We start from the raw sequence: 24,205 nt of genomic DNA on the forward strand, positions 1-24,205 counted from the left end.
AGCTGGTTCACCGTCTGAATTAGCATTTCATCATGCTGGTTGTCAAAAACCTTCCTCTAAAAGTCCGTCTAGATCATGCAGTCATGATCTCAACCTCACTCTGATACCAAAATTGCTGCAGGACAGGGAAGTGAAATGCAAGGAGTGTAGATGTTTAGTATCACTGAAAAAACTCTAAGAATAACTCGTAGAAACCTTTATGCTTCACCCCCAAGTATTGTTTGTATCACATGAAGAAAATAGTGAATGTTAAAAATTTATCATCCATCCATTGATTTTTTTCAGAAGACAGATCAACTACTGTATAGTACTTCTCCAATAACTTTTTCAAACTATTCACATAGTTGGAATGCAGCTTGAAAATATCAGAAACTCGGTTTTACTACTAGACTTCATTAAAAGACTCTTGGAAAATGATGACAACATTTCGATGGACAATAATAACTTATGACAATTGACTGGGCCCATAATTTGATTCTTGTAAAGTACTTCTAGGTTGAATCCATATTGAATTATATAAGATCCCAACTAAGTCCATTATCATCCGGAGAATTGCCAAATTAAAGTTTGGGCCTTAGAGCCCAGCTCTTTGCACCTTTGGTAAACTTTTAAAGGTGGCTACTACTTGTCTCCATCAATGCACCTTCAATTCAAAAAGAGAACTTTATCTCTCTTTAAAAATACTCATTATTTATCTATTTTGACAAAGTGAAACACAGCGGCAACCCAGGAATTTCTTAGTCCTTTCATTAAAAAACTTAACTTTTTATGCAGGCACTCTGATGTGATGTAAGAATCTGCAGATGCCTTCCCTTTTCTAAACTACTGTGATACATTGCCCTTCATAGGGACATTTTGTGCTTAGAACATGTTTATTTAGGTAAATGCTGGTTATTATCAGTTTTTTCTGTTATTGAGAGACAAATCCAATTTCCGAATATTTGTCCCATCTTCTAGAATCTGATAAGTTACAAATGTTTCTTATTTCAGTCTCATGTTTTTCATTCTTCTGTAAATGTTCCTAGTTCAAGAGAAGATTTAATAGAATGTGGCTTAGGATGCGATCTAGAAGTTGTTTTTATATAACCCTTTAACCAAAGATATGCCTTTTAAAGAGATGGAGAATACAATTTATAGTGTTAAGCAGGAACTTTGCTTTATTAGTTTTTTGAAGGCATTCAAAATGCTTCATATTTTTACACACTAAATCTAAGCTGAAATGTACTGATTGTTTTGTCAGAAACTTGCTGCCATATGTATTTCCCATGACATTGATGATCGTGGCATTTGGCATGTTGTTACTAAAGGGCCTCAAGGAGCAAGGTCGTCTGGGAAGATCTTTTGGAAAAGTTACTATACGTGATCAGCCACCTTCAAATACAATTCAAAAGATCATAGCTGTAAAAGAAGCCATGCGTGATGTTGAAAACTATCTACAGAATCTGAATGTTACACTTCTAAAAATACGTACAATTATTCTTTCAGGTCAGCCCCAGGTATGTCGTCATGACACTGTACAATTATTCTTCTGAATGTTACACTTCTAAAAGTTACTATATGTGTACAATTATTCTTTGTTCTTATGAAAATTCTTGAACCTGTTAAATGTCATTTTTTCTTTTATTATTATGTGGGTGCATTTAGTCTGTGGGTGGTTGACAATTGGCAGGATATGTTTTTCCAAATTTATCTTATTTGATCAAACATCATCTTGGAGGAAAAAGTATATGCAATAACATAGCTGTGGTAAATAAACTGTTTGTGCCATGCATACTTAAAAAACTATATGAAAATTATGATGTCTGAAATTTCTAAGAATGGGAATTCATTTTAGATACCTGACTAGTGACTTCAAAAAATAGAGTTGTAGTGTAGAAATCTGGGTTTACAATTGAGTTTTTTTCTAATTTTATTTATTTGATTTCTTTTAAATTTATTTTCACAAAAAGCAGCTGAATGAAATAAATAAATAGTTCTTTGATTCTGTTCTTCACTGCTGGCCTTGTGGTCTGCTGATTGGGTCTCCGAAAAGTTAATCGGGCAAGTGATATTCTCTTGGCATATTGCTGGGGTGTGTTATTTGCTGCAGTGAAAAGAAAATTTTTTGGTACCTTTCTCAACCATGCTATAAATTGGCAAATATCTGACTATTTAGGAATCTTACACAAGTATTTTAACAATTTTGTTACCTAAATTATATCTATGTCACACGCGAATGATCACAGTAATTCACTTAAGCACATGTGCATGTGGTTACCATGCTGAGAGAGAGAATGTGAATTTTTTTCCACTTTTGTGCTTTAAAGTTTAGTGTTATCTTGTTTTTCTCTTTCTTTTTCACTCAGACAGTAACTGATTGATTTGAAATCTTCAGGTAACAACAGAGGTTGCCTTGGTGCTGTTAGGTTCTGCAACCATTCTCCTTGTCATTCCTTTTAACTATGTTCTTGGTTTTGTTATCCTTGATCTTTTCACACGAGAGCTTGAGTTTCGTAGAGAAATGGCTATGAGGTTCATCAGATTTTTGAAGGAGCGTTGGGATACTGTGCCTGCAGCGCCGGTTGCTGTAATACCGTTTGAGAGTGATGACTCTTGGTCAGTGGATCAAAGGAAAGAAATTAATAACAAAAAATCAGAAAGAACTCAAAACAATATTAAGTCTAGATAATTTGTTACATGTACATTTTTCAGGGTGGAGTTGTGTAACAAAATGGCCAGCACTTCCCAGTTAAAGAAAAAGCAAAATTTAGCCAAACTTTTCCTGCTGATTATTTTTTAAAATGTATATAAATTGACATTTTCTTTATTATTTTCGTAAGCTAATAATTAGAAATTTTTGGTTCTGAATCTCATGGTCATAAAACGCATTAAGAGCATGCATTTTATGGAGAGAGCAAACTGGAGAAGTTACAACTTAATACTGCAGACCTTTATTATTGCAAGATGCTTGAATCACTCAGGAATTCAGCTGAGAAAATGGTGCTGGGGTCTTTTCTGAAAGCAGGACATTATGTAATCACCAAATCCAGGTAAAACCTTTGAGAACGTCTCTTTCCATCTTCATTTTAGTTAGCTGCTTTGACTCAATTCTTGGATCATGCATATATTTCCTTCTTTTGTGTATGATTGCATCATCTCATCTGATTCTAAAATCTTCTTTATGCTTGCATGATACGTACAAAGATTACTTTGGATTCTATTCCTAGAGAATGTAAGAACTTAATTTGGGTATGGCTTGATGCCCATCATCCATTACTTGCAGAGGGAGTTGTTTGATTAAAGAAGACACACCCGAACTACATTAGAAAACTTTGAAAACAGGGGTAATATTCGTTGGGGCATCTTTGTACAAGTTCTATAGTAAACATTTGGAAGAGAATTGGAACATCAAACAAAAAAATACACTATGTAAATAGAGATAATAGTCCCAACAACAACAATAGTTGGTTGATCCAAAAAATTATCGACACTGTACCAGATTTTATCTAATTGGAAGCCCTAAATTAATCATTGAGGCCAATGGCAGTATCAGGAGCCACCACCATGTATGAGAGAGTTCTTTTGAGCCCTTTGATGCATTGCAGTTCAGTTTCTTGTCATGATATGAGCACGCTGTTTGGTTCCTGAATTCAACACCATTGATTAGTAGTAAGTAAAGCCCTGGATAATAAGCAACATTATGAAAGACTTTGTTTGAACTGTCTTGATTTTCATCTTAAGTTTGTGAAGTTGTATGCGTGTTAAATTCTGTTATTGACCATGAAAATTTCATTCTTAGTGTGCTCTTACCTTGATGGGCAGAAAGTTACAATGTATTCTGGGGCATTGCAGGTGAGAATACTCGTAGGATCATCGAATGCATAGCTATATGCCACAGGGCAGGCCTGTTTGAAACTCCTGGAATAGTTTGTAGCAACACATGATATAGGATTTCCATACGCACCTCGACAACAGTACTGATCAGTGTTGAATGCTTCGCATGCGCTTTTACAAGCTATGATCTTCCCATCTGTTTTAAGGGCTAGCTCGCTTGGGCATTTTTGCCTCAAGTCTGCATCACAACCAGCAACGCTGCAGTTTACGGTACCTTTCATGGGGGTGATTGTAATGGGCAGGTTGAATCCATCAACAAGGCTGACATCGTAGTAGTCAATATCACCAAGGTTGAACTCAGCAATTGAAGCAGGAGGTTTTCCAGGGCTTGTACAGTTGAGGGTAGTGCCACAGGCACCAGTTTGGCATTTTCCACTGCCATTCTTGTCAAAGCTGCAACCTGTTCGGCCCCATATCCGGCCACCCCACACATCGGCAGCAGTGAAAATGGCTGATTGGCCTGGTTTGAGTGCAAAACCACCACCATGGAAGTTGAGACCAGGTGTTATTATTCCAGGCCATACTGTCTCATTGCAGTCATTCACAATGGTGAAGGTGGTTGCACTTTCACACAATTTTCCTCCTACATATACAAAGCATGAGATATGGGACGGTTAGTAAAGGAAAAACAAAAACCATGGAAAATGGATAAAAACAAGACATTTCAACATGACAACCAGTTAAGAAACAGGAGAGGAGAAAGAGAAAATGGTACCTAATAGAATAAAAATGGCAATGAGGAAAAGAGAGGTGAGGAGATCAAAATGACAAGCCATCTCTGTGTGTGAAGAAGAAGGGAGATGGGAGCATAGGTGTTTAGAAGAGTATTATTGTGTGTACACATATATGAGGAGAGTGGGGAAGAATACGTGCAGGAGTGAGTGAATCCAGAAGCAGTGGTGGCCTGAACTTACACTATAAAAGGCTTTTTAAGCTTCCTTACTTGCATTTGCAAATGATTCCCATACCCTTCTTAGTTTATTAGCAGCTCTAGCTTTTCTGTCCCCCCTCCTCTTTACCCACTTCAGTTGCCCCTGATTGTGCTCTTTTAGCTCACCATAGCTGTATCATGCCCTGGAGCCCCCTGATATGCTACTCTTAAGAGGTAGCTTGGTTATACCAGAGAGTTGGTTTGGTTAAGTTGATCCAGGTATGAGGTAATTTGGTTCACTTGCTCTCAAATGTGGCCACTATGGTAACCATTTAGATTTGATTTTTCAAAATTGTAGGTGCCATATTTTCAAAATAATTTTAACATAATGAAAGTTTAAGATCTGTTCTGTCATACAACTACCTATCCTCTTCATTTTAGTCTAAAGTTTACCAATTTTAAGTTTTTATGACTTATTTTAATTATATTTAGATTTATCGATCTACACAAGAATTTCAGTCGTATGGAGACATAATTGATTTATGTGGAAAATCACTTATGAAGTCTTTCTCAACTTTATGAAGGTTAAAAATCATGGGGACAAAGATCGCAACAATATGATCCACTAAATTTGAGGGAATGTGAATCTTTGTTAAGAACTAAAAAATAAAAGTGAACACCTTTGAGAGTTATGGGTTAAGCATAGAAAATAATAATATAAAGCTTAAGCATATGAGCTCCCGAGAGAATTGGAAAAATCTTAGTGAATTTTGACTTGATTTAAAAATTATATTTTACCTAAAATCAATTTAGAAAAATTATAAAATTTTGAAAAAAAAAATTGAAATTGGAAAAAATTGTTTTTTAAATTAAAAAAAAGGCTTAAATATTTTCTTTTAAAAAAATTTCAATTTAAATTTGCTTCCATATCTCTTTTAGTCTCTATTTTCATGTGTTCTCAAGTAATTCATTAATACTTGCCCGTTTAATTCGAGTTGATTCTAGTGTAAATCATAGGAAAGTATGGAAAGTTCTAGGGGATGAATGAAACAAAAGTGTAAATTAATCTAAAATACCTAATGCACTAATAAATTTAGTTACAAAGGTAATATATCTTCAACATACTACCATGATCGGTGGGAAAAAAGTAAGGTACCTATTGAATTTGGAATCTAGACCATTGAAAACATACCATAAAAAATATTCAAGATTAAAGTATAAAGAAATGAGATTAAAATATAAGAAAAAAGATAAAGAATTATTAACAAATAAGACCAAGATACAATGAGATGAAACCAAGATATGAAATAATAAAATTTCGTATGTGGTATATAAATAAATGAAATTTGGATATGAGATAATGAAACCCGAGTTATATATATGATATTATTTTGATTAATGATATATTTTCAATGGGCATTGAAAAAATGTACTTAACTCGGACTAGCTTGTGTCATCTATTTATTCCCTAAATTTTATTTATACTTTTATCCTTTTTCAATTTAGTCCCTACATATATATATATATATATATATATATATATATATATATATATATATATATATTTATTTATTTATTTATTTTCTCAAGGAATGTGATTCTTACGTTAAATAGAGATTAAAAGGAATAAAAAACTTGGACAAAATCAGGACCCTTTAGCCTTCTCCTGGCCAATCACTACCGTCTGATGCCCAGACAATAAACAAATTCCAACAAAAACTACAAAATCAAGACCCTTTAGCTTTCTCCTCCTTCTTCCTCCGGGCATAGTTCCTGAAATGAAAGTCAAGAAAGAGACCCAAAAGAGAAGCGTTGAAAACCGCATTAAAGCACCAACCCCAGATCCCAGAGCACCCTATTCCACTAAAATGGTAGTACAGCATCAAACCCGAAACAGCAAAACTGAACATGAACTGCACAATCTGAACGTCTGTCACCACGCGCTTCCACCGTGGACGCCACCCTAGTGTGCAGGATAAGTAGTAGGTGTACATTAGCACGTGGACGCTCGCATTGGTGACGAGCGCCACCGGCATCAGAGACTGCGAGGTGTGGAGCCATATATAGCACATGATGAGGACGACGGTGTGGTGGTAGACGTGGAGGAAGGACAGCCGTTTGATGCTCCCACTAAGGATGATCAAGAAGGTGTCAATAAATTCAACGATTTTCGAGAGGTAGAAGACGTAGGCCCAGAAGAAGGTGGGCCCGGAGGGAGGGGTGTCGGGTGGGAAGCAGAAGATCCAACGGGTATCGGGGGTTTGGGAGGCTGCGGAGAGGGAGCATCCGACGACCATCGCAAGGGAAAGGAGGAGGAGGAGGAGGTTGTGGGCGGCGGAGATGGGGCGGAGGAGGAGGGGGTGGAGGGTGGGGATTTGGGAGTGGGAGAGAAGGTAAGTGAGGGTGAGATAGCAGAAGATGGTGAGGGTCAGGAATTGGGTGGAGGCGCCCCAAGTGTGGCCTTGTTTCCACTCGAAGTTGGCCAGCGTTGGGTGGTCAACGAGGTAATGGTGGAGGCTGTCCATCGCGTGGGAGCGCGCGCCTCCGTGGGGAAGAGGGGCAGTGGTGGATGGATGAGGTTTGAGAGGTAGCAGCAGTCTCGAAATGGAGAGGGGGGTTGAAGGTATTAACTTCATTTGTTTTTGCCATTTTGGGGAGAGTATGGGCTGGACCATTTTTAAGCCCAAAACAAATCGGGGAGAGTATGGGGTGAACCATTCTTAAGCCCAAGAGAACCCTTTATTGAGGCCCTTTAATTCCATTTTTCAATCTATGATAAAGGGTTGGTCTTTACCATGGAAATCAAGGATTTTTGACAAATTTATAGTAAATTAAAAAAAAATCATTTTTGAAAAGTAATGGTTTTAAAATTATTGATAAAATTATAATACTTTATGTCACATAAGCTTCATAAATGCGTCATATTACAACTTGTTTTTAAACGTGTCTTGAAGACATAATTTCATGCATCATTGTGAAGTCGTGTTTTAAAGACACAATTATATTATTTTGAAGTCATGTTTTGAAGACTTCACTTCATTTTTTTTTTGCTTATATCTACCTTTTTTTTATATTATATTTTTTATGTAAATGAATTTATTTCCTTTTCATGTTTTATTTTTATTTTTATTGCTTTTCCCATCTTTATCAAAGCTATGTATTATTATTTTTCGATTTGAATGTATCTTAATAAAATCTTCAATATTTTTCTATTGAAATCGTTTCTTGAAAGCACGATTTTAGTAAAATGTAATCAAATTGTGTTTTCAAGTTTTAGGAATAAAATTTTGCTTGAGAACTCCAATATGATTTTTTTTCTCAACTCATTCTCAATGAAGACATTGTACACTTATGTATGATGTAAGAGTTTTCAAAATATTTTATTTATTTATTTTTTAATTGTGGCTCAAAACACTTAACAAAAAATAACTAAAAAAAAAATCTAAATTTTGTTTTAAAAAATAAGCTATTAATTTTCAAAATAAATTATGGAAGAACTATTTTTATCAAAAGTTTGTCAAATAGTTCTGATTATGTTCTAACAAGAATAGAAAACGAAAACCATTTTTAAGAATAGTTACTAAATAGGATTTTAGTTATTATATTAGTGCAAAATATTTTCCACTTATCAATGACAATCACATAAAATCTTTTATCAAATTCAAGAAGCTCGATTTTGTATTATATTATTCCATTCAATATGTTATTAGAAATCATCTTCAAATCTTCAAAGCAACATGACACTAAGTTAATCTCATATGTTCGTCCATGGTGCCCAAAAACTTGATATTGGATCAATTGTATATCCTATTCATTTTCATTTGTCAACTATGTTTTCATATGCATGTTTGAAATGAGTCATAGCTAACAACTTGAAAAATCCCACTAGTATTGTTCACTTATGGAGAAGAACCTTGCTAGAATCAAACCCTCTTTCTTAAAGTTTCTAATGATATATTTTTATTAATTCTTGAGATTATGTTTGGTTTTTTGGAAAATTTAAGGGAAAATGCAAAGGAAAGAAAATAAGGAGGAAAAATAGATAGAAAAAAGAAGAAGAATTAAAGTTAATAAATTATTTTTATATATTACTTCAAATGATTTTGCACATTCTAACTATTAATTAATAAATTATATTTATATGCTACTTCAAATCATTTCATGTATTTTAACTATTGGATATAAAAATAAAATAATTTGAAAATGCTTGAGTTTTTAACTAATTTTAATTATATTTGAATTCTTTTAATATTTTTCATAATAAAATCAAATATGAAAAAACATATTTTTTCACAATATTTTTTTCTTTATTTAATATTTTTTTGGAACCAAAGATGGTGCAAGGGTTTTTTCAAATGAGACTCAATAAATAAATATCCTTGTTTTTGGGGGGGAAAACCATTAAAAAAAATTGCATGTCATGCCTTTGAATTTATTAAAGAAGCAACTCAACTAGTCAAATCGAAAAACTTATAAGTATTTCAATTATAGTTATATTGCTTCATATAATTTAACAAGAATGAACCCATATGTAATAATATAATTATAAGTTGTAACCCCTCAAGGTGTAAATAAAAAATTGTTATATGCTTTCTCTTCATGATTTAAGTTAAAAAAAAAAAAATGCTATATATTCTTAAATATATTTTTTTTTATTTATAAAACCCATGTATAAGAAAGATTCACAATCAAGAGTAACATAAGCCTACTATTTGGACGTAATATTTCATATTATACAATCTTTTTATGAAAAATAGAATTTCTTGGGCAAGGTTTATATTTTTATCTAGATTTAAATAGAGCAGCATATTAATTATAGACATGACATAAAATATGAGTTTTTTTTCATAAATTAATTTGTAATTAAAAAAGAGTATATTGTAGTAAAAAAGTTTTTTCCACGAAAATTTATTTGTGGTAAGTTTGTTGCTATAAGTTCATGAGCAATTATTTTTAACAATAAAAAATAAAGTTTGTAGCTAAAAGGCAAAATTATTGGCATAAATTTGTGGTAGCATATTACTCAACAAAGCAAATTCATAGCAAAAGTTGATTTTTTCCATGAAAAAAGGGCAAAAGGTCACTTTTGATATATACGAGTTTTTTTTCCACTTTGAAGTATTATTTAAATTTTCTTTTATCTTACAATTATTACTAACTATTAGCCTTAGGGTTCTCCTAAGTGAGTTTTGATGATAAAAAATCATGGTTAGTATGCTAAGAGTTAAAATCGAGATAAGTTTCAGGTACTAATCGAGAAAGTCAAATGAGAAATCAGGTTAATCATCAAAGGATCTAATGAAAGTAATATCAAGGGTGCATGAAGGCTATTCAAGCTTAGAAACTTAATGTAAGGTGAATATTTGGGTGCTCTTAGGAATTTTATTTTATTCATGCATCATTTTGATAACCGAGTTAAGTTTTGAATTAATTTTATTCAAACTCAAGTATATGTTTAAGAAACCTTAGGCAAAATCACTTAAACTTGACTAAGGTACCTAAAGACCTTGCCTAAGTGTTAAAGGAAAATTGGAGTGAAAAAGATTGTTTTCAAAGCTGAAAAAGTCCAATTGATTGAGGGTAGAACTGAATCGACTCAAATGGTTGGGAATTGATCGAATTGGTTGCCTTTTCCTAGTTGAGGACCGATCAAGGGTGTACATTTCCTTCTATTTCTTTTATAAGGGCTCCCAATAAAGGGAAACCCTTTCTTAGTTGAAGGTAACCCCTTCCTGATTGAGGTCCGATCGAACCCCTAACGCCATGCATTAATTACATAACAACTAGTCAACTGGTCTATTGGAGCTTGATCGGGAAAGGCTAGTTGGTACAATTTTTGGTGTCCAAGGTTGGAAACCTATAAATAGAGGGTTGTTATTTAGTTGTTGATAAGAGAACACCTGCATTAAGCTTCTTACCTACCTATTTCTCTCATTCAAAGCCCTCATTCTCTCTTTGGTGCATTAAACTCACACTTGCAAATCATTCTTACCTCACCCTTGTGTTTTTCCTAATTTCTTTGCATTTATTCATTAATTGTGTTAGGATTAAGTGATCTTAAAGCCTCATTTATTGAATTAATGTTAAGTCCTAGAGCTTCAAGTTGGGAACAAACTTGATGAGTTACTTGGAACACCTATAAGAGTCGGTGAATCCAATTGTAAGAACTTGGAAGCTTGGTTGAAAGCTTCACATTAGTGGAACCCTTACTCAAAAGGAGCTTGAGGAGAGATGACGTAGGTAGGATCGGACCACTATAAACCCATGCTTGTAATCTCTCTTACTCTTATCTCTTTAAATTTATTGCATTTTTATTTATGGATTAAGGGTATTTTTGAAAAAGTTTTAAAACCCAATTCAACTCCCCCTCCCCCCTTTCCCCATTTGAGTGGTTTCGCTTAATTAAATTGGTCTCTGTTTCACAATTGGTATCAAAGCTAGACCTTTTTCTAAAGATTTAAGAATTGAAGAAGATATGACTAATCCATTAAGCTCACACCATTTGAAAGGTTTTGTAACTAACCAACCCCCATTCTTTATGAGAACTGATTATCCCTATTGGAAAACTAAAATAACTCATTTTTTACAATCTATTGATCTTAACCTTTAGGATGTTATTGAATAAGGTCTCACTATTCCTTCAAAACTTGTAAATGGAGTGATGGTTCCAAAAAATAAGCAAGAATATAATGAACATGATAGAAGAAATGTTTAATTAAATGCTACAACCATTTGCTTTTTGCAATGTGCTATTGACATGAATGAATATAATCATGTTTGTTGATGTAAATTGGCCAATGAAATTTGGAGATTACTTGAAGTAACTCATGAGGGAACTAATCAAGTAAAAGAATCAAAGATAAATAAACTTGTTCATGGCTATGAATTGTTTGCTATGAAAGATAATGAACTTATTGTTAAGATGTTTACTAGGTTCATTGACATTATCATTGGTCTTAAGCCTTGGGAAAGACCTACAAAAAATAAGAGAAAGTGATGAAGATCTTAAGGTCCTTTCCAAAGAAATGGGAAATAAAGGTCATTACAATTCAAGAAGCCAAGGACTTAACCAAGCTACCATTGGAGGAGTTAATTGGATCATTGATGACACAAGAAATTACCATGACAAGTCATCAAGATGTTGAAGATAAGAAGAAGAAAAGCATAGCTCTCAAAGTCTCAACAAATGATAAGGAGGAAGTTGAAGAAGAAATAAATGAAAATGAAGAAGATGGAGACTTAGCCCTTATCATAAGAAAGTTCAAGAAATTTATGAAGGGTGAGAAATTTAAAGGAAGGAGATTCACCTCAAGAAAGGAATCTCAAAAGAAGGAAGCTTCATTAAATGTGGACAAAGAGAAGAATGATATAATATGCTACAAGTGCAAGAAACCGAGACACATCAAATATGATTGCCCTCTCTATAAGAGTAAAGCAAAGAAAGGAAAGAATAAGGCTATGGTAGCCACATGAAGTGATAGTCAAGAAGACTTATTCGAAAAAGAAAAGGAGAAGAAAGTGGCAACATGTGCTTTATGGCCATTGATGAACTTAATGAGGTAAATTCAAACATTAGCTTTGATAATTTACAAGATGCATGCCTTTGAGGATTTGTATGAAGACCTTGAAAATCTTGGTTTGAAAAAAAAAATGTCTCTCAAAAAGAAAATTCAAAAACCTGAAAAAGAACTTGAAAAGGTGCAAGAAAAGTTTTCAAATGTTGAAAATGCCAAAACTTCTTTTGAAAAAGAGAATGACATTTTGAAAAAGAATAATGAATGGTTAACCTCTTCACTCTTTATTTTCTCTTGGGTCAAAAGTCTTTTGATATGATACTTGCTAGCTAAAAATAAATTTTTGATAAAATAAGGGTTAGGGCATAAATCTTCTAAGAATCAAAAGTATTTCGAAAATTACTTTATGAAAGAATCAACTAGTCCAAGTCTTTCCACCATTTGCAACTTTAGTGGAAGAGGAGGGACACATTAGTAGTACTTACCCTCTTAAAAATGATTCTCAAAAGGTTTCTACTTAAAAAATTAAGAAAATTTAGGTTGAAAAATAAAATGTTACTAACCCCCAACAACCTAAAAAGATATGGGTACCTAAATCTATTTAAGTTATACTTGTAAGGCTTAAAAAAGGACAAATGGTTCTTAGATAGTGAATGCTAAAAAAACATGATTAAAGATGAGTCTATGTTTGCATTTCTCATTAAGAAGAAGGGTGACTTTGTGACATTTGGAGACAACGCTAAAGAAAGGATCATTGGGCTAAAGAAGACAAACACTTCTTCTCTTATTAAAAATGTGTTAATAGTTGATGGTTTAAAGCATAACCTCTTAAGTATTAGTTAACTATGTGACAAAGGTTTTAAAGTGATTTTTGAAGTATTTCATTGCATCATCAAAGACATTCAAAATGACAAAGCCATCTTCATGAGCCATAGAAGTGAAAATGTTTATACAATTGATATTAAAAAATATGATAACCATGATAAATGTTTTTCAAGTATGCATGATCAAAATTTGTTGTGGCATAGGAGGTTGAGATATACTAATATGGACATCATCTCACACCTCAACAAAAATGAACTTGTTAGAGACATTTTCAAAATTAATTTCCAGAAAGACAAAGTTTGTGAAGCATGTCAAGTGGAAAAACACATAAAAAACTTTTAAAAACAAAAATTTCATTTCCACATCAGGACCTTTAAAATTATTGTATATGAGTCTTTTTGGGTCCCTCTAGGACACCAAGTCTTGGTGAAAAATATTATGTCTATGTTACTGTGGATGATTTCTCTAGGTACACATGTGTCATGTTTGAATTTTAGGCATTTTCAAAGTTTTGTAAAAAGGTTCAAAATGAAAAAGATTTTTCAATCACTTGTATAAGAAGTGATCATAGGAGAGAATTTGAAAACATTGATTTTGAATTTATTACAATGAGCATGGAATTGACCATAACTTTTCAACTCCTAAAACTCTTCAACAAAATGGGTAGTTGAAAGGAAAAATAGAAATCTACAAGAAATGACAAGAACCATGCTAAATGAAAATGATCGACAAAAATATTTTTGGGCTGAAACGATTAACACTTCTTGATATGTTTTAAATATAGTTTTGTTAAGGCCCATCCTCAAGAAAACTCCTTATAAGTTTTCAAAAAACAAGAAACCTAATATTGACTATTTCAAAGTCTTTGGTTTCAAATGTTTTATTTTAAGCACCAAAGATAACCTTGGAAATTTAACGCAAAATCCAATGTTAGAATTTTCCTTGGTGACTTACTTTCAAGTAAAGCTTTTAGAGTTTTTAACAAAAAAAACCATGGTAGTAGAGGAGTCCATCTATGTTATTTTTATGAATCTAATAATACTCTTCAAGAAATATCTAGTGTTGATGATTTATGTAATGCCCCAAACCCAATTTAGGGGTAAAATCTTAATTTATAAATTATTAATTAATTAAAGTAATTTAATAAGGGTAAAAAAGTCTTTTTGTATTTAAAACCCCTAGATATAAATTAGATTTTTCTTACATTCTCTATTCAAAAAACCCTTTTACACAAAGATCAGAAAGATTAGAGAGCATAAGGCTCAAGATTTGGAGGTTTAAGGTTTGAAGATCAATTTTTCAGGTAAGATTTTTAATCTTTAAATTAATATTTTATATTCGTTAATTAGTTTTGAACACTTTATATATTCTTTGGAATATTTCAATTTTAATTAGAGTTCGTTTAATTAATTTATAGGTCAAAAAGATTAAAAATTTATGAACATAGTTTGATTTATCAATGGAGATCGATAGATTTTGATTACTCAAATGAATGGATCTAAGAAAAAAATAAATAAATAAAATAAGAGTAGCGTGATTTTCTGTGAAGAGAAAATAATAATAATAATAATAATAATAATAATAATAATAATAATAATAATAATAATAATAATAATAATAATAATAATAATAATAATGTAGATGTGTGTCGTGTAGTAGAGGGTTTAAAAGAAAAAAAAATAAGGATGCGTGTGGATATCTAGGAAGAAAGAAACAAAAAAAGAAAAAAAAAGTGTTATTATTATAATAATAATAATAATGGGTGTAGTTGGTGGCTTGGAGTAATGGTGTTAGTTGGTGGCTTGGAGTAATGGTGTTGCTGGTCTTTAAAAGTAATAATATATCTATATATATATATATATATATATATATATAATGGGGTGTGGGGGTGGAATTGTGGTTAAGTGACAGTTGGATTATGAGAACAATAATAATAATAATAATAGTCTATTGTATAGGTTTTAATTTAATTTAAGTATATAAAGAAATAAATAGGGAGGGTAAGATTAGGAAAGAAAATGAATTTTACAATAATTTGGAAACTAAGTAAATTAATTTATTATTGTTTAGTAAGTTGAAAATAATATTGGGTAGTAATAATATTAGCATGAGAAATTAATTATGATCCTTAATACTAAATAAAATATTTTTAGGATTGCCAATTTTTTACCTTTAAATAATTGTGTATGATATTATGTTAGGTGATGAGTAAATTCATCAAGCTAAATACTTCAAGTTTTTGAGCGTTTCTTCAAGGTAAGGGAAATTAATGCAGATTTTTATAAAAGAAAATAATTTTTTTTTTATATTATATTTTGAAATGTGTAAAAATGTTATTTTTATCTTTACTCATGGATCAAATATGTGTTTTGTATGGAAAGTATATTTGAAAATTTTCTTTGTTTATGAAAAATGAAAATTTTTGGAGATATGATATTTTGTTTTACAAGTTTGAATTAATGAAATAAAGTGTTTGACTCTAGTTCCTATGGCCCTAGTCAACATGATATAATTGTTGACATTTCTATGGCCTTAGTTAATGAGTTATAATTTTTTACATATTCGGCCCTAATAAATGAGTTATAGTAGTTGATATTATATGACCCTAGTCAATGGGTTATAATTGTTGACCTTATGACCCTAGTCAACGAGTTATAATAGTTGACCTTATGACCCTAGTCAATGGGTTATAATTGTTGACATTTGGTTTTGTTCACCTTAAATGCGATAAATTTGAAACTAGTAACTCATTGTGAAGTCCCACCTAATTGGGCATCATTTGTTATACGATAACCAGAGTAAAGATATTTTGAATGTATTCGATTTGGTTTTGATGAGAAATTGTTTTAAAATGGATATGAGAAAGTTTTGTTAAAAAGTTTGAATGTATTAGTATTTTGAACTCAAAAGTTTTTATGAAAATAAGTATATGTTATATCTCCTATTTACAAGCATGATTGAAAATGTTAGATCCATGAAACTGTATTAATGTTCTTTATTGGGCTTTGAGCTCATCCCCCTTTGTTGATAATCTTTTAGGTAACCTCAATTTGGGCGAGGAGTGACCGTTAGGAGGGAAATTTGGCTTTATTAGGATATTTGTTTAAGCTCTCTTTATTTTGGAAATTGTTTAGATGTTAAAACTTAATTCTCGTTTGAATTATTTTGAGTTTGGAGTTATTTGGACAATAACACTTTGGTTAATGTATTAGTTTTTTTTTTTTTTAAAGTTGATACTTGGAGATTTTAGAATTTTTTCATACTACTCTGAATAGGAATTTGGTAATTGGTAAATTTCCAGTTACAATACGAATGTTTGTGTTATTTCCACTTTAAGCCTTTGGGCTTGAGGTGTGAAATGACCGTCATGCCCTTAGAGTGGGTTTTGAGGTGTGACAATTTAGGTTTGGAGGACTACATGGGAAGATTGTAAATTGAAGATGGAAGACAATAAGAAAATATGAGGCTGATCCAAAGAAAGAAAGGTCACCTTTAACACTTCCCCCACTTCAACAGGCGAAAGGTGAATCAAGTCAAGACTTTCTAAGGGATTAAAAGTTTGTCATGAGCCACCCAGAAAACCAAATCCTAGGTAATCCATCTAGTGGGTTAAGGACTAGATCTTCTATTAGAAATATTTGTAATAATTTAGCTTTAATTTTTCAAATTGAACCTAAGAACATAAATAATGCTATAGTTGATGAAAATTGGATGATTGTCATGTAAGAAGAATTTAATCAATTTGAAAGAAATGAAGTATGAGAATTAACACCTAGACTTACTAATCAAACTATTATTGGTGCTAAGGGTTTTAGAAATAAGATGGATGAAAATGACATAATTGTTAGGAACAAAACTAAGTTAGTAGCCCAAAGGTTTAATTAAGAAAAAGTCATAGATTATGAAGAAACCTTTGCCTCCATAGCTAGACTACTAGCCATTAGGATGCTACTAGCATTTGCATGTTTTAAAGATTTATTTTATATCAAATATATGTGAAAAGTGTTTTCTTAAATGATTTTATAATGGAAGAAGTTTATGTGAACAATGAACAAACCACCTGGTTTTACAAGTTTTAACTTCCCTAATCATATTTCAAACTTAAAAAGACACTTTATGGATTGAAACAAATACCTAGAGTATGGAATGAAAGGTTAAGAAAATTTCTTCTAGATAATGATTTTAAAATGGGCATAATTGATACAACTCTTTTCATTAAAACTGAAGAAAATGATATGCTTATTGTTCAAATATATGTTGATGATATTATATACGGTGCTATTAATGTTTCACTTTGTGAAGAGTTTGTTAAGTGTATGCATGGTGAATTTGAGGTGAGCGTGATAAGAAAGCTCAACTACTTCTTTGGACTTCAAATCAAATAACTAAAAGAAGACACCTTCATCAACCAAGACAAATACATTAGAGATCTTTTCAAAAGATTCAAGATTGAGAATGTAAAGGCAATGGGAACTCCAATGAGCTCATCCATTAAGCTTGAGAAGGATAAACAAGGTAAATCTATTGACTCAACTATGTATAGAGGCATGATAGGCTCCTTAATATATTTTACCACCAGTAAACATGATATCACACTAACATAACCACATATCATGATTAAATTTCAAGTATTACTAATCTTTAACATTAATGTAACACTTCTATAAAGTTCTATTTTGAGTTGATAGTTATATTTAGCTAATAGAGGTATGTATAGGACTTTAAAAACTTTTTTTTCACTTTTTATAGTTAGATTAAACACTAATGATGGTGTTTCACCAATTTTTCTTACTTTATTTGCACCTAATTTTTATTTTCTCTCAAATAACCTCCACTTAAATGGGTGAAATATTTGTTATTATGATTGATTTTCATTTCATAATCATTTGGAATGCTTTTCAAGAAGATGATATAGAGAAATATGAGAATTTTCATTTAGGAATCCAAATGAAATAATTTTTACTTTGATGAATGTTAATCGTGAGATAAATTACATGTTTATAGATATGTCACTCATCCTGAGATTTAATTGTGGTGATAATTAATTTATATTGGGTGTTGGTTTTAATTGTTGTTGTTGTTGTTAGGCTTATAATCTCTTTAGCAAAGTTCTATGTGATGATGGTTAATATATGTGGTGCATAATACATAGTTGAAATCTATGCCTAAATGACATTTAGAAGCATTAACATATCATTTTTTTAACTAAGGAAAAGAAAAGTAAAATAATGTGTGAAAATGAAAATGGAAAATAAGTACTAAGGGCAAATTCAATCAAAGACACGGTTTTATGGCAAGAGGTCATGAAGGATATATGGAGTGGGATCCCTAATATAACCCAAGAAGACTCATGAAGAGTGCGGCGCTAAGATCCTTGTTTACCATCTTATGAAGACTCTAAATAAAGAATATAGTAGAGCATGGATGTGTATTCTTAGACGGAGACCAAAACAAATTCTAGTGTGTGAATGGATGAGCATTGAGTATTATTATTGTGTGAAGATATAAAATCAAGAGTAAGGAAGTAGGATCCCTTATAAGGACTTCCAAATGAAGAGTATTGTATAGTGTAGATGCATATCCTTTGACGAAATACAAAACCAAATTAATATGATGAATGAATAGATGAGCATTCAGTATTATTACACTTTATAAAGATGCAAAATGATATGTTGAGATATTTAAATTTAAAGTAGTTATTACTTGTCAAGTTTCATTTTAATGCATGTATCTTATCAATTTTATTTAACTTTTCATATTTCCTTATATTAGTCCACTTATGGACTATAATTGCATGTTATTTCTTTAAAGGTATAGATACCCTCATTGAGTATACAAGTGTATGGTTTTATGCTTAAAACTTTTCCCCTTTTAATGTAAATATTACTATATATGAGGAATATTCCTTAGGCATGGGAACACTAATGGACACTCATGTGGTCTCGTATTTTTCACGTGTGTCCTCACTCGATGGTAAGACTCTCTTTTGATTTTGAAAAATTGTATTTTATGAAAAATTAGAGTCACCACTTATTTTTTTAAAGGAAAAATAAAATAAGAAACTAAAACCCTAAGAAAATTACTCCTTAAACTTTTGGAAAAGCGTATCTTTGAAAAACCTGAGTCTAGGTCTAGGGATTAGGTTACCTATCGGGAAGATACCTTAAAAAGGTAGCACCCCTCTAAGCCCAAAAAATAGGTCTCTACTGACTAGGTTGATGAAAGCATGACAAATAATCAATAAATCAGGAATACCAAAGAAAACAAAGGTGATCAAGTCTAAGGGCAAACAACATGCTATTCATTGTAACAAATGTGCCAAAGAAATTAATCACAAGAAAAAGGAAGATAGGAGCATACCTAAGTTGCAATCCTAAGTGCTTTCATGAAAACATCAAAGTTAGTTTGACAATATAATACAACGCCCATTTCATCTCATTCAAATAATCAAGCACTAATCAAAACATACAAAACAATAATATATTTCAAAATATCCACATTCAAAGTTTGCATATTACAGAATTAAAGGAATAAAAGGTGTGAGAGGCGTACTTGCGAGCATGTACAATTTAAAATATGCTTGCATATAGATAGAAAGGGTTAGTTCACAAGTAATAACAAATAACTATGACAATAAACCCTAACATACAAGGTATATATACAACTCAAATGACATGGTATGAATATAAAGAAACAACAACTATCACGTAGGGCATGCATACAAGCTCATTTTTAAATTTAAACTAATGCTCAAGATAGCTGTAAGTATTTAAATTAGTATCTAACAAAAACATGTAGCAAGGGGAGGAACAATTACATTCACTTGAAAAATCCTTAAAAAAAAATTTAAAAACATTATTTTTCATGGAAAAAATCAAACAACATCCTCATTATGTCCACATTAGAGAATAAAAACCAAAACCAAGTCAAAATATGCCAAACAACACTAGATTAAATAATAAAGCAAGCACTGTACAAGAACTTCAGCATGTAGTTAGAATAAAAAGGTTCGCAAAATAAATCATAAAAAATATCTAGAAAGTGAATTTAATTACAAAAATTTCTAGGGAACCTCTTATATATGTATAGATTATCACAAAAAATGCCGAACAATTTAATAAAGCTCCAATTGATTCTAGTTTACAAAAACATCCCAAAAGGTTCAAACCAGGGTAGAATTCAATAGCATGCATAAATTGATTTTTTAAACTAACATGGAAGTGCTAAAAAATCATAAAAAAATCAAGCAATATGCTTAGAATGTTTATTTTACAATAAAAATAAAGACAGGGTTAGAAGATATACATATCAATTTTAAAAACAATCAAACAACCCTTTTATTCAAGATAAGTACAGAAAAACAAAATTACATATTTCAATTGGGAAAATTATTTTCAATATTTTATATGTTTAAAATCAATTTCAAGAAGTATAGAATTAGGAGAAAATATCAAATAAAATTTACAAAGTCATCTAGTCATTTATTTTTATAAAAATATTTTGGGTATCCAAAACTGGGTGAAAACATAACCCCCCCAAAGACACATTTATATCTTCCATTCCATAATTACTTTTTAACTTGAACAAAGTTCTAAATTCATATTCAAGATGTCTATAATATCATACAATAGGTGGAAATTTTTTAGAAACATCATAAATAGATCAAATCGAATAAGCTAACAATAAAAGGTTTTTTTTTTGAAAAATGATTTTATGTAAGGGTTCCACCAATTTCCCAATTGATATACAAAAATCTAGCCTATGGGTTCTCATCTATTTGGGACTACAAGCTTGGATTCATGTTTCACTCAAAACCAAATTTTTATTGAAAACAAAAGGGTGCAAACTGAATGAGATATAGTTACATATTTTTTAAAAAAAGTAAATTTTGATTCTAAGGATTCTAAATGAATTTTTAAAATAGATTTTCAAAGGGATCTGTTGAGAAAAGTATTTTCTTTTAAAATAAAAGAAATTAATTTGAAAACAACACATAAGAAATAAAATACCAAGCAAAACAAAAGAAAACAAAATCACAAAGTAAATTTTTTGACAACCAAGCAAATTAAAGTGGAGAAAATTGAGGCCAATCTTCACTATTTTTCGATGGCCTTTGAAGATTAAATTTGATAAAGAACTACCAAAGCAATGACCTATTAATATTTAGATCAAATAAACTAACGAGATATCCATCAATAATTAAAAACTGGGATTCAAGAAACACATAAATTGAGAATAACAATAAAAAACTAACATAAGATCAACAAAACACACAAACACATCTAGACTAAAACAAAATAAATTAAAACTAAACTAAGTCAGAATTAAAAACATAAACTTTATCTAATAGGATTAATTAAACTATTGATTAAAATCACAAACACATCTAAACAAATTAAAATAAAACTAAATCGAAATCATAAACGTGAGCTTTATCTAATAGGATTAATTAAACTATTGAATTAAAAATCACAAATACATCTAAACTAACAAATAAACTAAAACTAAACTAAATTAAAATTACAAATGTGAACTTTATCTAATGGGATTAATTAAACTAATGAATTCAAAACACTAAAACATTTAAACTAAAAGATAGATTAAAACTAAACTAATTTGGAATTAAAAATATAAACTTCATCTAATAGGATTATTTAAATTCATGAATTAAAACCGCAAACACACTTAAACTAAAAGATAGGTTAAAACTAAACTAATTTAGAATTAAAAAAACATTAACTTTATATTACAGGATCAATTAAACTAATTACCTAAAACTTCGAAAAACACACGAATTGAAATAAGCCAAACAAGAATCAAAGTTAACATACTTAAAAAGTGAATAAAACAACTTTGGGTCAACTAGACTAACTTATTAAAATTTCTAAAAAAAAAAAAAAAAAAATTAAAATTGTATCAATTAAGAATTAAAGTTAACAAGTAACCTAACCTTCAATCCAATATTTATGAATCAAAACTAATAAGAAAAACTCTAACTTTCAATCTAGTTAAAAAAATTAATCCAAACTTAATACATAAAAAATAAAATAAACAAAGACTTTAACTTTTAATCCTAATTCAAAATCAAAACTAATTAAAATAATTAAAAACTCAAACTTTAAGCCTAACTTAAAATAGAAACTAATAAATAAAAAAAACTTTAACTTTCATTCTAATTTAAAATCAAAACTAATAAATAACAAACTTTAATCTTCAACCTAGTTCAAAGTCAAAACTAATATATAAAAAGAGAACTAACTTTCAAATCAATAAAAGAATCAAAACCAAGACAAGAAAAGCTTTAACTCAACCTCCTTCACTAATGGTGGAAAATCCTCAAAACATGCCGCCTTCCAAAGTGGATGTGCGTGGAGTCTTTGCATGCATGCAATGTGGCGGTTATTTTCAGAAAGTGGCAGCTGTGGGGCGTCCCTCTCCACGTGTCCCTATCAAGCGCAAGACCCCTTAGCCATCTAGGATAAATATGTAACCTATCCAGGATCATTCCGTCCAGGCCAAGATAAGTTCCGTTTAGCATCATAAATGAGAGGGTTCCCTTCTTCCACAGGGCCAGATGGAATCAACAACCTAGACTCCCAAATGGGAAGGACTGTCTAGTCAAGTCTTAAAGACCTCTTGCACGCGTGATTATTCACGCCTGACATCTGAGCGGTCGATCATACTCCACTTAGCCCACAAGTCCATGTCAATTAATTGCTGCACATAATCTTAGACGTTGACAGGCTAAATAGACAGACAACGGCACGGTCCGAGATCTTGGCACGTTAGTAGATAACACCTACCAGCCGCCCTAAGAACAATCATCATTACAGAAAGGGTTAGAGTGCATAGTCAACATTATAGTGGCAGTGTCATCAGCTCTATATAAACCCTCCAAAAAGCACGAACAAGGTACGAGCATGCACATATGCTCACTCTTTCCCAAAAAATAGTTAAAGCTACTCTTGTTCGACTTAAGCTTTGGAGGGGTGTGCCCAAACCACTTGTAAGGACATCCTTTTGTGCAGGAATGAAGCCCGTCTGGATCCAGTACAACTAGACAGATTCTTCAAGAGACACGAAGTAGGGAAGAAGTTCGCTTGACTTCAGTGAAACTAGATGGACCTGACTCCAATTAGCTTAGCTTCAACATTGGCGTCGTTTGTGGGAAACTACTAAGGATGTCAAAACCCTCCAGAAACTAATCATCAATTATGGGGAGCAAAGGTTACTTTGCTTGGCGTGAAAGTATAGAAAGACGCTAGCGAGAGAATGATCAACATATGCAGTCTCTGCTCCGCCAAACTAGGCGACTCAAAGAAAAGAATGAAGAGTTGCATGTCCAAATGTCATCAGCGGGCTCCTCTCAAAGTCAAAAACCCCAAAGCCAGTGAATAGTCTCAAGACGGACTGATAAGACATCTTTCCTTGGGAACGCAGAATTCTATTCTAGCAATCACACAACACGATCTGAGGAGGAGTTTTCGCCTGCTTTCCAAGTACAGCTGGACAAAGGCATCGACTCTACCATACTATCAATGAAGAAGAGGCGTGACAAAAGGTCATGACTATCAGATGCGATGCGAGCCCGATTGGAACCTCAGACGCTAGGCGTAGAGGGAAAATCGAGCATGGTAGAAACCTTGGAGGCTCGTTTAGATCTCTCAGCCACAACAATTACGTCGGAGTGGCCTTCTCATCCACTAAGACAGTGACAAGTAGGGGCGCCAACTGATCGAGCTCCACCCGACTCTATTAGTCGGTGGTTGGATGACTTGCTCTCCACGTTGTTCGACCCTCATATTATTAATTAGGAACCATCTCAGGGGTTCATAGTGCCAAAATTCATGACATACGACGAAATAAGCGATCCGTTTGATCACATCATGCACTTTAGGCAACTTATGACCCTTGATATAGGGAATGATACACTACTGTGCAAAGTCTTTCCAATCAGCCTACACGACCAGACTCTCTCTTGGTTCCACCATGTCCTGAAGAATTTCGTGAACAATTTTCGGGATTTATCGGAAGCCTTTGTGGGTCACTACTTATGTTCAACTCGCCATAAGCAGAACATAAACACCCTACAAAACATCAAGATGCAAGAAAACGAGTTCCT

The 24,205-nt window shown here is 31.9% G+C and overlaps 3 protein-coding genes across 9 annotated transcripts in view; 1 reads left to right on the forward strand and 2 right to left on the reverse strand.

Moving 5' to 3' along the window:
- Positions 1-2,823, forward strand: part of LOC100248070 (uncharacterized) — a 37,957-nt gene extending 35,134 nt beyond the window's left edge. For 4 of the 7 annotated variants that reach the window (XM_002273262.5, XM_010659491.3, XM_019223631.2 and 1 more), the window contains 2 exons: positions 1,241-1,496; positions 2,375-2,823. In XM_002273262.5, the coding sequence (XP_002273298.2) occupies positions 1,241-1,496; positions 2,375-2,668 (550 nt within the window). In that variant the 3' untranslated portion in view covers positions 2,669-2,823. The remainder of the gene's footprint in view (positions 1-1,240; positions 1,497-2,374) is intronic. The other 3 variants (XR_002031294.2, XR_002031295.1, XM_010659489.3) reach the window with 3 other exon arrangements.
- A 448-nt stretch (positions 2,824-3,271) lies between these two features.
- LOC100253199 (pathogenesis-related thaumatin-like protein 3.5) lies at positions 3,272-5,425 on the reverse strand. Its single transcript, XM_002273235.5, has 3 exons — positions 4,589-5,425; positions 3,790-4,456; positions 3,272-3,623 (listed from the first exon to the last, which is right to left on the reverse strand). The coding sequence occupies exons 1-3, from the start codon at positions 4,647-4,649 to the stop codon at positions 3,482-3,484; spliced, it is 870 nt and encodes a 289-aa protein (XP_002273271.2). The 5' UTR covers positions 4,650-5,425; the 3' UTR covers positions 3,272-3,481.
- Positions 5,426-6,379: 954 nt separating this feature from the next.
- On the reverse strand, positions 6,380-7,366 carry LOC100263413 (elongation of fatty acids protein 3-like). The gene has a single exon (XM_002275541.5). It carries the CDS (start codon positions 7,267-7,269, stop codon positions 6,472-6,474), a length of 798 nt encoding a protein of 265 aa, XP_002275577.1. The 5' UTR covers positions 7,270-7,366; the 3' UTR covers positions 6,380-6,471.
- Positions 7,367-24,205: the final 16,839 nt, after the last annotated feature.

The sequence above is a fragment of the Vitis vinifera genome, chromosome 12, assembly GCF_030704535.1.
Source record: "Vitis vinifera cultivar Pinot Noir 40024 chromosome 12, ASM3070453v1".
NCBI classification, from domain to species: Eukaryota; Viridiplantae; Streptophyta; class Magnoliopsida; order Vitales; family Vitaceae; genus Vitis; species Vitis vinifera.

Excerpts from the sequence above, each read along its gene's own strand:
- LOC100253199 (XM_002273235.5), bottom strand. The coding sequence starts at position 4,649 with ATGGCTTGTCATTTTGATCTCCTCACCTCTCTTTTCCTCATTGCCATT. Across the intron at positions 4,457-4,588 it reads TGCCATTTTTATTCTATTAG|GAGGAAAATTGTGTGAAAGT; the intron begins GTACCATTTTCT and ends TTGTATATGTAG. Across the intron at positions 3,624-3,789 it reads GTAACTTTCTGCCCATCAAG|GAACCAAACAGCGTGCTCAT; the intron begins GTAAGAGCACAC and ends TGTTGAATTCAG.
- LOC100263413 (XM_002275541.5), bottom strand. The coding sequence starts at position 7,269 with ATGGACAGCCTCCACCATTACCTCGTTGACCACCCAACGCTGGCCAAC.